Source organism: Musca vetustissima, unplaced genomic scaffold, assembly GCF_032173495.1.
Source record: "Musca vetustissima isolate MV318-11 ecotype Yass unplaced genomic scaffold, APGP_CSIRO_Mvet_v1 utg19444, whole genome shotgun sequence".
NCBI classification, from domain to species: Eukaryota; Metazoa; Arthropoda; class Insecta; order Diptera; family Muscidae; genus Musca; species Musca vetustissima.
In genome coordinates, this window is record NW_026878608.1 from 163,745 (window position 1) to 179,360 (window position 15,616).

A 15,616-nucleotide genomic window follows, 5' to 3' on the forward strand; every position below is an offset into this window, starting at 1 on the left:
TGGGATGGGTTCTGGCTAATGAAGACTCCTATTGTTTTTGGTAAAGATCGGTTAATAATTAGGGGATGAAATGGAATGAAAAAAATCCCAAATTTTTACAGGGAGATGTGGATAGGACCGAAGAATATGCATGCCTGTTTTGATAAAGATCGATTAATATTTAGTGGGTCAAATGGACCCTGACTTTTGTGTGAAAAATTACAAAATTTGTATTCTATACCGTATATATTTACTCCGCAGAGGAGTGGTTGACCTTTAAATGGATACCAATTATATTGTCGTATGGATGTGGGAGTTACACATAAATATTTACAGGTGGTTACGTATTCATATATTATTTAGTAACCCATTACCACACTAGAGGGCGGAAATATAGAGCTGGTCGCTTTGAAATTTTCCATGAAGATCCAGGTATGGTCAAGCACAACGCGAACGGTGATGAACAGATAATAGTTTTGGGATAAAGTGGACCGAAAACTTAATTTTTTTGTGTAATTTTGATTGATAGCCGAACTTCACAACACAAAGGGTGAAGGGAATATGAACAAGTAATTAGAAAGGCTGTACTGAATATTAGTAATATTTGTTTACCTCTAGTCCGTCAAGAGGGTGCAAATATCGCGAAATATTGCCCAGACTTTCGTGGAAGTTGTGTAGGGTATAGTATGGTCGGCCCCGTCCGACTATACTGCTCCTCTCACTGGTTTAACCTGTAGAACCGAGTATTTAGAGAAAACCTTTTATATTATATGTAACATAGTTTCTTGGAGTACGCTTATAACGAACACCGGTTATAACGAACATTCCTTATAGCGAACACATTTCCTGATGCGGAAGTTTTTAGTTAGCTTTTTCATACAAACTTTTACTCTTATAGCGAATTACGGAAACAGCGAACTTGTTTATATCGAACTATTTATACGGCCCAACTCTTAGTTTTCTTTTATTTTAATTTTAACACTCAACGATACCTAATACACACAAGTGTTAATTTTTACTTAACACTTGCAACCTTTACTAAAAATGTCAGGATCATCTAAGAAAGAGAAAAGCATCTTAGTATTGTCAAAAAGGATACAAATACTGCCTATTTTGAAACTGAATATATTTTTTCTGTTTATCCTAGGTTTTGCCTTACCTTGGATATAACGAATTTCTTCTGTAACGAACTAATTTGTTTGGTCTCTACTACTTCGCTATAACCGTGCAATTACCGTGAGTTATATTCATTAAGTGGAGTCTTCTCAGAAAATAACTATTAGTCAATATTACTCCATGGTACACTTTTTTATATATTTTTGTTAGACAATACACATTGAAATATTTTAATACACTTTAAGTTTTAGAAAATAAATTAATAATTTATTATCTTTAGTGAATTAGTAAACTTTAAAAAAAAATAAAAAAAACAATATTTTTTATATTTATAAAAGATTTAAAATTTTAGATGTTGTTGTTATTTTTTATTCTTCTTATCTATGTCAAATAAAATTCTCATTCAATTACAGTTTATTTTAGTTTTATTATGCACTTTCGTTTTCATCTCCATCTGCTTCTTAAAAAAAACCAAAAACAAAAACATGTTAAAAGGGATTTTTGTGTGTGTTCTGTGCATTTACATTGAAAACCACAGGAATCTATTTTCTCTATATAAAATGTATTTTGAAATTTTGTTAATAAAAACTATTTCTGAAAGTATCTTCATTATCGTTGTGAACATCATCATGGTTAGGATGATTATTATCAAGGACAACGATATCATAGAACAGAAATTGCCAGAGAGAAATACAGACAGAAACAGAACAGAGAGATAGACAACATTGTATAAAGTACCACTACACCACAATACTTGATTCATTTTCTATGATACACACACACACATACGATACATACAAACATGCTAACATCGATTTCAGGGTAATAAATGTGATTTTCAGTACAGTAATGAACATTTAAATAGGTACATTTATAAAGTCTTCTATAAATGCATGATATTTGAAAAGACATCTGCAGATGCAATAATCTAAACCATCTTAAAAATTTTCTATAAATAAACATTAGAATGTCCATTACAAGGAATATTTATGGGAACTATATTACATATTTATGGGAATATATATAATAAAGGCCTGGGGTTAAGTTTTTCAAAAGGTATTTAAAAAATTGAGAATGTAAGCTTTTAAAAAGATTGTTTTAAAATCAAGGACATAAAAATGTTATTGAAAAAGAATTGTTAACCCTTTGAGCCCCGATTTTTTCCGCTATCTTAGAACAATTTCTGTTCACAGATTTAATGCAAGTATCCTAAAGAGGAAATGCACAAAATTTGACATCGCTACATCCTTGCATTCGGGGGATACAGTACATTCTTTCGGAAAAAATAAAGTCCAATATCAAGAAAAATAAATACAAAATCGTCAAAAAATAATTTTAAATTATTCTCTATATTAATTTTTACAAGGATAAAAAAAATAATTCTGACGGCAGAATTCGTACAATTTGAATACGATGCGATATAAATAATTTGGACTGTATACACAAATTAGTACTGTATACAAATTTATCTCTTCTCTATATTGAAAAGCTCATAACTTTATCAACATTTTGAATGTTTTTGATTTTTCTTTTGATACGTGTCGTCCATAGTCATCTGCTAGCGGCATATTAAATACAAGCTTTAAAACATTTTGTTGCCTGTAGGCAACATTGGGACACAAAGGGTTAAATAATCAATGTCAATGTTACGATTAAAAATGTATATTTAAAAAATATATTTGAACTCCAAACATCCTCGACGAATAAAAATATATATAGCGACGGATTTTATACGGAGATTTCTCAATATTAGTGACTCAAAATTTATATAAATAATATATAAATTTGTTATACCCTCCACCATGAAGATGGCATTCAAAATATATAAAATTAATAGGGGCTATTATAGGACCTTGAATATACCGAAAAATATATGAGAACGAGATGATTACCTAATAAAGGGGCTAGGGTTTTATCAGGCTAAGTCGAAACGGGGATCAATATTGATTATTTTGGGTAGTGAAATCATTTTAGTAATGAGATGTGGGGGTACAATTATATTTGGGGCTACACTTAAACTTGGTTCAATATTAGAAATTTTTAGTACAAGGATGTTCTATACTCTGCGAACCCAAAATACTAATATACCCAAAATACGAATTTAAAGCCATTTCGGTAGAAAAACATGTCCAAAATTCCCTAAATAACGAATTTTGGTGGCTACCTTGAAACTTGGGCCAATAATAATAATTTTTAGCACGGATATGTAATATACAATAAGAACTCAAAAAACTAAATTACAGTCAAGTCGGTACTAAATCAACCATCAAATCTACATCAAAACTTGGACTGATATATGATATTTGCAATACCAGATATCCTATTAGTACTAGAAATGTCTGTGCGAAATTTCAGGGCTCTATCTTACTATTGCGATTTCTATTGTGATTTAACAGACGGATAGACAGACAAACGGACATTACTAAATCTACATACAATTACTAAATCTACAGGAATACTTTGTGGGGTGTCCGGTAAATATTTCGATTTGTTGGAGGGTATTAAAAACCCAGGCCAATGCCAGGTTTTCAGAATTCGAGGCCTATGATGGGTCCATAACAAATATAAAATATCATGATTATGTTGATGTACATGTAAATGTTTTTAGACATGTAAATACGCCGTCATGTTCTGACTGACCGAACCATGTCAAAAGCTAGAGTCCAAAATTTTATTCAATATTGTATGTTACGTGGTGCGTAAATAATTCAGGCTTAGGTCCATGATTTTTTTGAAAATATCCACGACTATGTTAGGTGGATGAATAAACATATGAGAAATAGTTTAGATATATCTGCCATATTTCGTCCGATTTTAAACGATGCTCCAAACTTCCAATATTTGTCCCATTAAGAACAATTTTGCATAGAGCTAGATTCTAGGTCTAGATTCATATATGCAAAGTTTTGTTGAAATCGGTTCAGATTTATATATAGCTCCCATATATAGTTTTGTCCGATTTTATGCAAATAGAGCACCATACTGCCGAAATTTGTCCGATTGAGACAAAATTTTGCACAGAGTATTGAATTAGGCCAGATTGATGTACGCGAAGTTTTTTTTTAAATCGCTTCAGATTTAGATATAGTTCCCTATATAGTTCCATCCGATTTTATGTAAATGGTGCACCATACTATAGATTTTTGTCCGATTGAGACAAAATTTTGCACAGAGTACTGAATTAAGTCTAAATTGATGCAAGTTTTGTATTGGATTTTGTGTCGAGATAAATTTTGGATAGTGCACTGTGTCCATTTATATAGATCTTTTACATATTTTGCTCGATGATTGACATTCAATTTTTCATAAATTTCAGATAGGCACTCAAAGTGGTGAAGAGTATCATATAGTAGGCACCGTCCGGATTTTGAACTTTCCTTACTTTTTTTTTAACATACAAGCTTATGTTAGGTGGGTGAAAAAATATTTCTAAACCAGTAAGGAAAGTAGTAAAGTCGGACGGGGCCGACTATATGATACCCTTCACCACTTTGAGTATATTCAACAGATGAATCCTAACAGAAGTCGCATTTTTAAAGGACCAGTAAAATGAAATTGGAACCATAAACACGTCATTCTGCAACCGATACTAAATTTTTCACTTGGTCAGATATAGAAGCTATATCTAAATCTGAACCGATTTCAGGAAACTTCTAGACCTAATTTGTTACGCTGTGCCAAATTTCGTGCAAATCGAAAGATATATAGGGACTTTGGTGCACCATTTACATTAAATCTGACGAAAGTATATGTAGGAGCTATATATAAATCTGAACCGATTTTCAGGCAACTTTACACACATCATTCTAGACCTAATTTGCTACGCTGTGCCAAATTTCGTGCTTAAATCGACTCAAAAAGTGATTCTATGCATATTCTCAAAAGGAGCCATGGGTCTATCTCGATTATTTTTGCATGTTACAAACATATGCACAAAAACATAATACCCTGTACCAGAAACAAGAATTTGGTTCAAGAACCTCAAAACCTGGGGGCTACCAGAAAAAATTGACCAATATTTATAATTTAGATGGAGAGATGTGCTACCTAATAAGAACTCGACGTACTAAATTACAGTCAATTTGGTCGAAAAATTCGATCAGAACCCCCAAAATACCAAACATTTTGGGGTACCGTTATATGGGTACTACCAGAAAAACTGGACCTATATTTATAATTTTTAGTGGAGTAATTTGGTACCCAATAAGAACCCAATGTACAAAATTTCAGCGAATTCAGTTATAAACGAGCCCAGAAACACGAAAATACCGAAAATTGGGGGTGCCCTTATATGGGGGCTTTCCGAAAAAATGGACCTTTATTTATAATGTTTGGTAGGGAGATTTGCTACCCAATAAGAACACAAAGTACCAAATTTCAATGAATTCGGTCGAAAAATGCAATCAAAACCCCCAAAATACCGAAAATTGGGGGTAATCTTATATGGGGGCTATCCGAAAAAATGGACCTTTATTTATAATTTTTGGTAGGGAGATTTGCTACCCAATAAGAACTCAATGTACAAAATTTCAGCGAATTCAGTTAAAAAAACGCGCTCAAGAACCTCAAAATACCGCAAATTTGGGGGTACCCTTATATGGGGGCTATGCGAAAAAATAGACCGTTATTTATAATTTTTGGTAGGGAGATTTGCTACCCAATAAGAACACAAAGTACCAAATTTCAGCGAATTCGGTCGGAAAATGCGATCAAAACCCCCAAAATACCGAAAATTGGGGGAAATCTTATATGGGGGCTATCCGAAAAAATGGACCTTTATTTATAATTTTTGGTAGGGAGATTTGCTACCCAATAAGAACTCAAAGTACCAAATTTCAGCGAATTCAGTTAAAAAACGCGCTCAAGAACCTCAAAATACCGAAAATTTTGGGGTACCCTTATATGGGAGCTATGCCTAAACGTGGACCGATTTTCTCCAATTTCAATAGGGTTCGTCCTTGGGCCAATTAAGTGACCTGTGCCAAATTTCATCCAAATCGGATCATAAATGCGACCTGTACTTTGTTAACAAAAATACATGGACGGACGGACGGACAGACGGACGGACGGACAGACGGACATGCATAAATCGACTCAGAAAGTGATTCTATGCATATTCTCAAAAGGAACCATGGGTCTATCTCGATTATTTTTGCCTGTTACAAACATATGCACAAAGACATAATACCCTGTACCACAGTGTGGTGAAGGGTATAAAAATTCACGCCTGTGTTAGGTGAATGAACAATGCCATACATTCCGCACTAATAAATAGTTGTTTTTTATAAAAACAACAAACTGGGATTCAGCTTGACTATTTTGCAAAAACAAAATACAAATGGTATATAGATGAAAAAATATTTTTAAAAAATCCACGCCTATAGTTGGTGAATGAAAAAATATGGCATATAAAAAAATGTTTTAAAGAACTTCGCGCCTAGGTTGAGTCCTTAAAAAAATATTTTTCACAACTCCATGCCTATGTCGTCAAAAAATAAATAAATAAATTTTAAAAATCGTTTCACGAGATCCTCTATAGATAGTATACATTTCAAAAAATCTTCTATAGATAGAATAGCCTTCATAACATCTACTTTATATAGAAACCCTGATATTATTTTTTATAGTTCTCTTTCGTGAGGAATTGTATGGACGTAGAACTTTTATGAGATCGTTTACATACATAAGATATTATGGATGAGATAAGGTATTTATGGATGAGATATCCTTTAGTTGGTTGGTTCCTTCATGAGATCCTTGATACTCTTCCTGAGAACCTCATCATAAACGTTTTCCTATTTAAATTCCCATCACTGTACTGTATTCATTTGATAAATGTACTTAAAATATATGTATATATGTATAAAGTTTATATCCATGCATGTATCATATCATCATCTAACTATGTATATATAGGTATGTAGGTATATGTATGGATGGATGTTTATGTTTGCATGTCTCTAAAGGATTTTTGTATCCGTTTTGTAAACACTTTAGCTGTTGTTAGTTTTAGTTTATTTTGATTGCTGTTGTTGTTGTTGATGCTGCTGGTTGGTGGTAACGGATGCTTGTTGTTGCTGCTGCTGTTGTTGTTGTTACTGTTGCTATTATTATTGTTGCTGACATTTTTAGGAAATTGCACATGAATTACGTTTGCTACCCAAACTGCGTTCCTGTATTCGCTGCAAATGTTGCAATTGGGCTGCCGTTGGTGCATGGGCGGCTGCTGCACCACCATAGGCGGATGATGATGACGACGAGGCAGATGAGTGCGATTGCGGATGGTGGTGATGATGATGTGACGATGGATGGTTGTGGTGTGTCGGTGTACCCGCTCCATTATTGCCCACTTGTTGTGGTAACGATTGACGGCGTCGACGTAATGCTGGACTTAAATTGTACGTGATTTTTGCCTGTGATAATAGCTCTTTGAAGACCTATTGTTTTGGCGGTGAAAAAAAAAAACGAAAAACAAAAGAGAGAGAAAGGATATTGAAAAAAATATATATGAAACAAGAACAAGAGTTAGTTAGACATTCGCTGTCTTTTTGTTTATATTTTATATTTTGTTATGAAATAACAATAATCTGTATTATGTTGTCAATTTTGTTGTTGTAAATGTTATGGGCAATGTAGAGGGGGTTTTGGTGTACTTACTTGAGTGATATTTTCATTCCTTGCCGCTGACACTTCAGCGAAACCATTTTCCCAGTCTACTGTTACAACCGATTCTGTGGTGGCATATTCAACCTGCAAAAAAGAAAGGAAAAATGGAGAAGAGGAGGATGGGTGAGAAATTGATTTATGATGTTTTACTAGGCGACATAATAAAGCTGTTATAGTTTAACACATTATGACAATATTGCATATTTAGATTTATGTTTATGATACATGTCATCACCAGGATGTATGTACATGTACATATTTTAAACTGTATAGGGATTTTTAAGGTATCTTTATAGAATTATTTATAGAGGACTATTAGGGATACACTATCAATGATTTTAAGTCGTTGACTATTTGAGCAGTTGTGACGATTTATGGAGGGTTTTCTAGCTTTTACGAGGTCCAGTGGAAGTATTAAGTATTTGTGGGACGTTACACCCAGAAAGGATATTCCTAGACATCCTTATTGAATCAACCGTTTGAAATATAACTGCTGGGCCAATTACCGATTTTCCAGGATAGACCACAGCATTTCCCGATGAAGTCATGTTAAGTGCTACATGTACTCTTCTTACAGTATTTGTTTAAAATTTGCAAACAATATTTGAAAGAAAACCAGTAAGGAAAGTAGTAAAGTCGGACTGGGCCGACTATATGATACCCTTCACCACTTTGGGTATATTCTACATATGTATCCTAACAGACGTCGCATGCTTGTTATATATCTATATCCGAACCGATTTCTGGGAAACTTGCCAGAGACTAATTTATATTACTTCAGTACGATGTGTCAATCGGCCTAGCTATGAATCTTTTCACGAAGCTTAGCAACATCATTCTGGACTTAATTCAGTACTCTATACCAAAATTCGTGCAAATCGAAAGATATCACATAAAATCGGTAGAATATGTATATGGAGCTATATCTAAATCTGAACCGATTTTTATGAAACTTAGCACATATTAATATAGACGCAACTCAGTACGCTATGCTAAATTTCGTGCAAAACTAAAAATATGCAAGGACTTTGTACACAATTTACCTTAAATCGGACGAATATATATATATATATATATAGAAGCTATATCCAAATCCGAACCGGTTTTCATGAAAATTAACACACACAATTCTAGATCTTATTCATTACACTGTGCCAAATTTCGTGCAAAGCGAAATATTTATAGGGAATTAATGGAGTAGAGGACTTAGTGGACTTTGGTGCACCAATTACATAGAATCAATAGAATATGTGTATGGAGCTATGTCTAAATCTGAACCGATTTTCATGAAACTTATCACATATTAATATGGACGTAACTCCGTACGCTATGCTAAATTTCGTGCAAATCTAAAAATATGCAGGGACTTTTTTACACAATTTACCTTAAATCTGACGAATATATATATAGGAGCTATATCTAAATCCGAACCGATTTTCATGAAAATTAACACACACAATTCTAGATCTTATTCATTACCCTGTGCCAAATTTCGTGCAAAGCGAAATATATATAGGGACTTTAGTGGACTATTTATATAAATCGGGCGAAAGTATATGTGAGAGCTATATCTAAATCCGAACCGATTTTCACGAAACTTAGCGCAAATCATTCTAGGCTTAATTCAGCACGCTGTGCCAAATTTCGTGCAAAGCCAAAGATATTTAGGGACTTTGGTGCACCATTTACCTTAAGTCGGACGAAAATATATATGGGAGCTATATCTAAATCTGAACCGATTTTCACGAAACTTAGCACACATCATTCTAGACTCAATTCAATATGCCGTGCCAAATTTCTTGCAAATCCCGAGATATATAGGAAATTTGGTGCACATTTACCTTAAATCGGACGAAAATATATATGGGAGCTATATCTAAATCTAAACCGATTTTCACGAAACTTGGCACACATCATTCTAGAGTTGATTCAGTGCGCTATGACAAATTTCGTGCCAATCGAAATATATATAGGGTCTTTGTGTGCACCATTTACATTAAATCGGACATATAGGAAATTTGGTGCACATCATTCTAAGCTTAATTCGAAGGATATTTAGGGACTTTGGTGTACCATTTATCTTAAATCGGACGAACAGATATATGGGAGCTATATCTAAATCTGAACCGAATTTTCCCAATTTCAATAGGGTTCGTCCTTGGGCCGAATGAATGAGCCGTGCCAAATTTCATCCAATTCGAATAACAATTGCGACCTGTACTTTGTTTACAATTTAACATGGACAGACAGACGGACGGACATGCATAAATCGACTAAGAAGTTGATGCTAAGCATATTCTCAAAAGGAACCATGTGACTATCTCGTTTCCTTTTGCCTGTTACAAACATATGCACAAAGACATAATACCCTGTACCACAGTGTGGTGAAGGGTATAAATATTAAGTTAAGTTTTCTGTCAACGAATAGCAATTCAATATCCAAATAATACCAACTCAAATTGTATCATATTTAATTTGTGTCTTTATTAAATTCCAATAAGTAGTTTGTAAATACAAAATATAATAATAAACAAAAACATCGTAATCATCATAATCTTAGCCATGATATTGAAATATTAATTTCCTATTATTTACATTTTCTGGCCCCTCCAAAGTATCGCCAATGCAAATAGCAAAATTGTATTTTATTAGTCTGTCCAGTAGCTGGAGAAGAAAATGTTTGTCAAGTACACTTTTCTCGATACTTTCATTCATATTGAAAAATAAAACTTTATTGTTGTTATTGGTATTACAGCGACTATCAAAGTGAAGATGTAAAATTAAAATTGTTGCTGTTATATAAACCAAGATATCAAGTGATTTTTTTGTAATAGAAAATTCCCTTCAGATTGGGGATAACAACAAAAACAATAATAATACCGGTGATAACGAAATAAATCTGCGAAAGCAACAGACACCTAAACGACAACGATGACAAGGAAAAGTTGTTGCAAAAAAGTGAGTGAAAAAATTATAAGAAAAAAACTTATTGATTGCTAAGATTTAAATAGTGGCATCTGGAGGGAAACTTTAAAGAATAGAGAGGGATATATTAATGCAAGAACAAATAAGAGGAAATACTTTTCAGGAATCTTATCTATATAGGAGATCATCTAAATGTATTTTATAGATAAACCAGTAAGGAAAGTAGTAAAGTCGGACTGGGTCGACTATGTGATACCCTTCACCACTTTGGGTATATTTTACAAATGTATCCTAAATAAATCTATATCTGAACCGATTTAAGGGAAACTTGCCAGAGACTAATTTATATAACATCAGTATTATGTGTCAATCGGCCTAGCTATGGATCATTTCACGAAGCTTAGCAACATCAATCTAGACTTAATTCAGTACCCTATACCAAAATTCGTGCAAATCGAAAGATATACTTTGGTGCACCAATTACCTTAAATCGGATGAAAATACATATGGGAGCTATATCTAAATCTGAACCGATTTTCACGAAACTTTGCACACATCATTCTATACTTTATTTAGTACGCTGTGTCATATTTTGTGCAAATCGAAATATATAAACGGACTTTGATACACAATTATCCTTAAATCGGACGAAGATATATATGGGAGCTATATCTAAATCTGAACGATTTTCACGAAACTTGGCAAACATCATTCTAGACCTTATTCATTACGCTGTGCCAAATTTCGTGCAAGTCAAAAGATTCCCAGGGACTTTAGTGGACTATTTACCTAAAATCGGGCGAAGCTATATATGGGAGCTATATCTAAATCTGAACCGATTTTCACGAAACTTTGCACACATCATTCGTGACCCTATTCATTACGCTGTGCCAAATTTCGTGCAAATCTAAAGTTATATAGGGACTATGGGGCATCATTTACCTTAAATCGGACGAAAATATATATGGGAGCTATATCTAAATCTGAACCGATTTTTCCCAATTTCAATAGGGTTCGTCCTTGTGCCAAACAAATGAGCTGTGTCAAATTTCATCCAATTCGGATCATAAATGCGACCTGTACTTTGTTTACAATTTAACATGGACAGACAGACGGACGGAGGACGGACATGCAAAAATCGACTTAGAAAGTGATTCTATGCATATTCTCAAAAGGAACCATGGGTCTATCTCGATTATTTTTGCCTGTTACAAACATATGCACAAAGACATAATACCCTGTACCACAGTGTGGTGAAGGGTATAAAAACTTATTGATTGCTAAGATTTAAATAGTGGCATCTGGAGGGAAACTTTAAAGAATAGAGAGGGATATATTATTGCAAGAACAAATAAGAGGAACTACTTTTCTGGAATCTTTCTATATAGGAGACTCTTTAAATGTGTTTTATAGACAAAAAATCTGGTATAGATTGAATATAAGCAAAAATAATTTTAAAGGATTCCTATTGATGAGCTTTACAAAAATATGGATCTATATTTAAATTCTTCTGGCAATTTCAAATTACAGATGCAAAATTATGGTCACTTCAGTTGGAAATTGACCCCAGGTAAAAAATCCCTTCTTTCGGTTGGAAAATGGCCTAACCTAGCAACAAGATATCTAAAATATCATGGTACTTTCATCTCAAACCACATATTTATATTTGAAATATGCAGTTGCCCTTTTTATAACATGGAATACTAAATTACAACCCCTTCGTTAAAATGCGGAATATGAGGAATGAAGTTTTTTACACGCCTACAACCCAGAATGACAAATTATGGTAGATATACCAAAGAGTGGACCTACCTCGAAAAATTTTGCGAAGATGTTTTTACATATACAACCTAGAATGGCGCAGGGGATGATAGACCCAAAGCAACGGTTCTGATTGGCTTTAAAATGGCGAAGCCCAGGCTTATCTTGGTCCCTCTTTCATCCCAATTGTGGACATTGATCTTCCCGCGGTGTCCCCTGTGGTAGCTATTTTTATCGTCCGTTGAAAAAATTAGCAGTTATGTACCGCGAGTTCACCCATAAGAACTATAAACAAGTAAAAAAGCGTTAAGTTCGGCCGGGCCGAACTTTGGATACCCTCCACCATAGAAATACTGACAAATTTTTGAAATGAAAACATAGGGAACATACATATAACTACAATTCTTCCAATCGATTGTTGTAAACCAAATAGAAAATTCAGCAATTTCAATGGGGGTTTTCCTAAAATCTCAAAACCCTAACATGTTGACATATATTATTAACACATGGTAAGGTGAAACATTTGTATAAAATGCTGAAAATACTCCAATTTATAGGGCAATATTATATATGAGGCATACTAAAGCGGGACCAATTATATAAGGGGTTAGGCCTAATTAAGGGCCGATGTAGCTCAAGTTCCAAGCTAATATTTTAGTTTTAAATCCCAATACCGTCCATCACGCTAAATATTAAATAGGTAGGATGTTTTATATAGGACCTGGTCCTAAATGCGGGTCGATACAGTTCATTCTCAAACCTCACGTTTTAGTTTTTATGTCGATATCCTCCGAGAGAAAAATGATTACAACATATGGCTAAATAGACTAAATCGTTTTAGAATTCCATACTATGAGGGGTATGAAATGAAAATTTCGTCTACCGAATATCCCCCCTACTATGGTGGAATAATGGTATATGGGATAACCCCAATACACGGACAAAATCAGCTAACTATTTTAAAATAAAAAAGGGGGTTATCATATACGACTACAAAATACCAAATTTCAGCGAATTCGGTTGAAAAACGGGCTCAAGAACCCCAAAATACTGAAACTTGGTGTACCCTTATATGAGGGCTACCCGAAAAAATTGACCTATATTTATAATTTTTGTGGAGAGATTTTATACTTAATAAGAACTCAAAGTACTAAATTACAGCCAATTCGGTGAAAAATCCGGTCAAAACCCTCCAAAAACTGAAAATTAGATGGTACCGTTATATGGGGGCTACCAGAAAAAGTGGACCTATATTTATAATTTTTAGTGGAGAAATTTGGTATCCAAAAGGAATCCATTTTACCAAATTTCAGCGAATTCGGTTGAAAACGCGCTCAAGAATCCCGAAATACTGAACATTTGGGGGTACCCTTATATGGGAGCTATGCCTAAACGTGGACCGATATAGCCCATCATCATAGAATTTTACGCTGATCAAGAATACTTTATAGGGTTGGAAATGATTATTTCGATGCGTTACAAACGGAAAAACAATACTAATATACCCTCCGTACTATGGTGGAGCGTTAAGTTCGGCCGGGCCGAAATTTGGATACCCTCCACCATATATATACTGACAGGTACTTGAAATGAAAATATAGGGAATATACCAAAAATTTGGACCTCTGATTACAACAGAGTGTTAGAACCAAACCCAAAACGCGGAAAAATCAGATAATTATATTAATATAAGCAAGTGAAAAAGCGTTAAGTTCGGCCGGGCTGAACTTTGGATACCCTCCACCATAGAAATACAGAAAAATTTTTGAAATGAAAATATAGGGAACATTCATACAATTCTACCAATCCATTGTTGTAAACCAAATAGATATTTCTCTAAAATCTCAAAACCCCAAAATGTTGACAAAGTAGAGTGTGTATAAAATCCATAGTAGTGTATAAAATCTTGAAAATACTTCAATTTAGAGGGCAAAGTTATATGAGGCATGCTTAGGCGGGACCAATATTGACAACATTGTGTAGGAATTAGCGAATGCTTGGTTGTTTCATTATTCCCCCATTCCATAGTGATATGGGGATAACCCCAACACACGGAACAAATTAGCTAACTATTTTAATATAAACCAGTAAGGAAAGTAGTAAAGTCGGACTGGGCCGACTATATGATACCCTTCACCAACAACAATTGCATGTCTATGTTCCTTCTTCCTCCATCATATCCTAACGTTAATTTTATTCGAGCAGATTTAGAGCCGCCTGCGTAACATGGGGAAAATTTATGGAAAACGATTTATAGCAAAATTGACACACACTATTCGGTACGCCGCGATGTTAAAAATATAATCTATATGTGGGAGCTATTTCTAAATCTGGACCGATTTTCACGAAAATTAACATACATCTCTCTAGACTTAATTCAGGATATATATAGGAACCTTGGTGCACCATTTACATAAAATCGGACGAAAATATATATGGGAGATATGTTGGAATCTAAACCGATATTCCTGACACTCATCATTCTAGACTCAATTCAGTACAAATCGAAGGATATAAAGGGACTTTGGTGCACTACTTACCTAAAATCGGACGAAAATATATATGTATATTTATGCAAAACGATTTATAGCAAAATTGATACACGCTATTCGGTACGCCGCGATGTTAAAAATATAATCTATATGTGGGAGCTATATCTAAATCTCAACCGATTTTTACGAAATTTAACACACATCGTTCTAGACTTAATTCAGCACGCTATGCGAAATTTCGTGCAAATCGAAAGATACAAAGCGACTTTGAATATAGGAACTATATCTAAATCTGAACAGATATCCACGAAATTTAACACTCATCGTTTTAGACTTATTTCAGTACGCTGTCGCAAATTTCGTGCAAATCGAAGGATGCATAAAATCGGTTCAGCATATATATGGTAGCTATATCGAAATCTCGACCGTTTTTTCCGAAACTCGCCACTCATCATTCTAGACTCAATTTAGAACGCTATGCCAAATTTTGTGCAGATCGAAGCATATAAAAGGACTTTGATGCACTATTTACCTAAAATCGGACGAAAATATATATGGGAGCTATATCTAAATCTGAACCGATTTTCACAAAATTTAATACACATCGTTCTAGACTTAATGCAGTACGCTATGCCAAATTTCGTGCAAATCGAAAGATATATAGCGACTTTGGTACA

The 15,616-nt window shown here is 34.0% G+C and overlaps 1 protein-coding gene across 1 annotated transcript in view; it reads right to left on the reverse strand.

Moving 5' to 3' along the window:
- Nucleotides 1-7,172: 7,172 nt before the first annotated feature.
- LOC133323375 (ras-related protein Rap-2b-like) overlaps nt 7,173-15,616 on the reverse strand; it is a gene marked incomplete at its 5' end in the record, with an annotated part of 66,456 nt that continues 58,012 nt past the window's right edge. Inside the window, 2 exons of the mRNA XM_061532309.1 lie at nt 7,173-7,532; nt 7,753-7,845. Of these exons, the coding sequence (XP_061388293.1) occupies nt 7,224-7,532; nt 7,753-7,845 (402 nt within the window). The remainder of the gene's footprint in view (nt 7,533-7,752; nt 7,846-15,616) is intronic.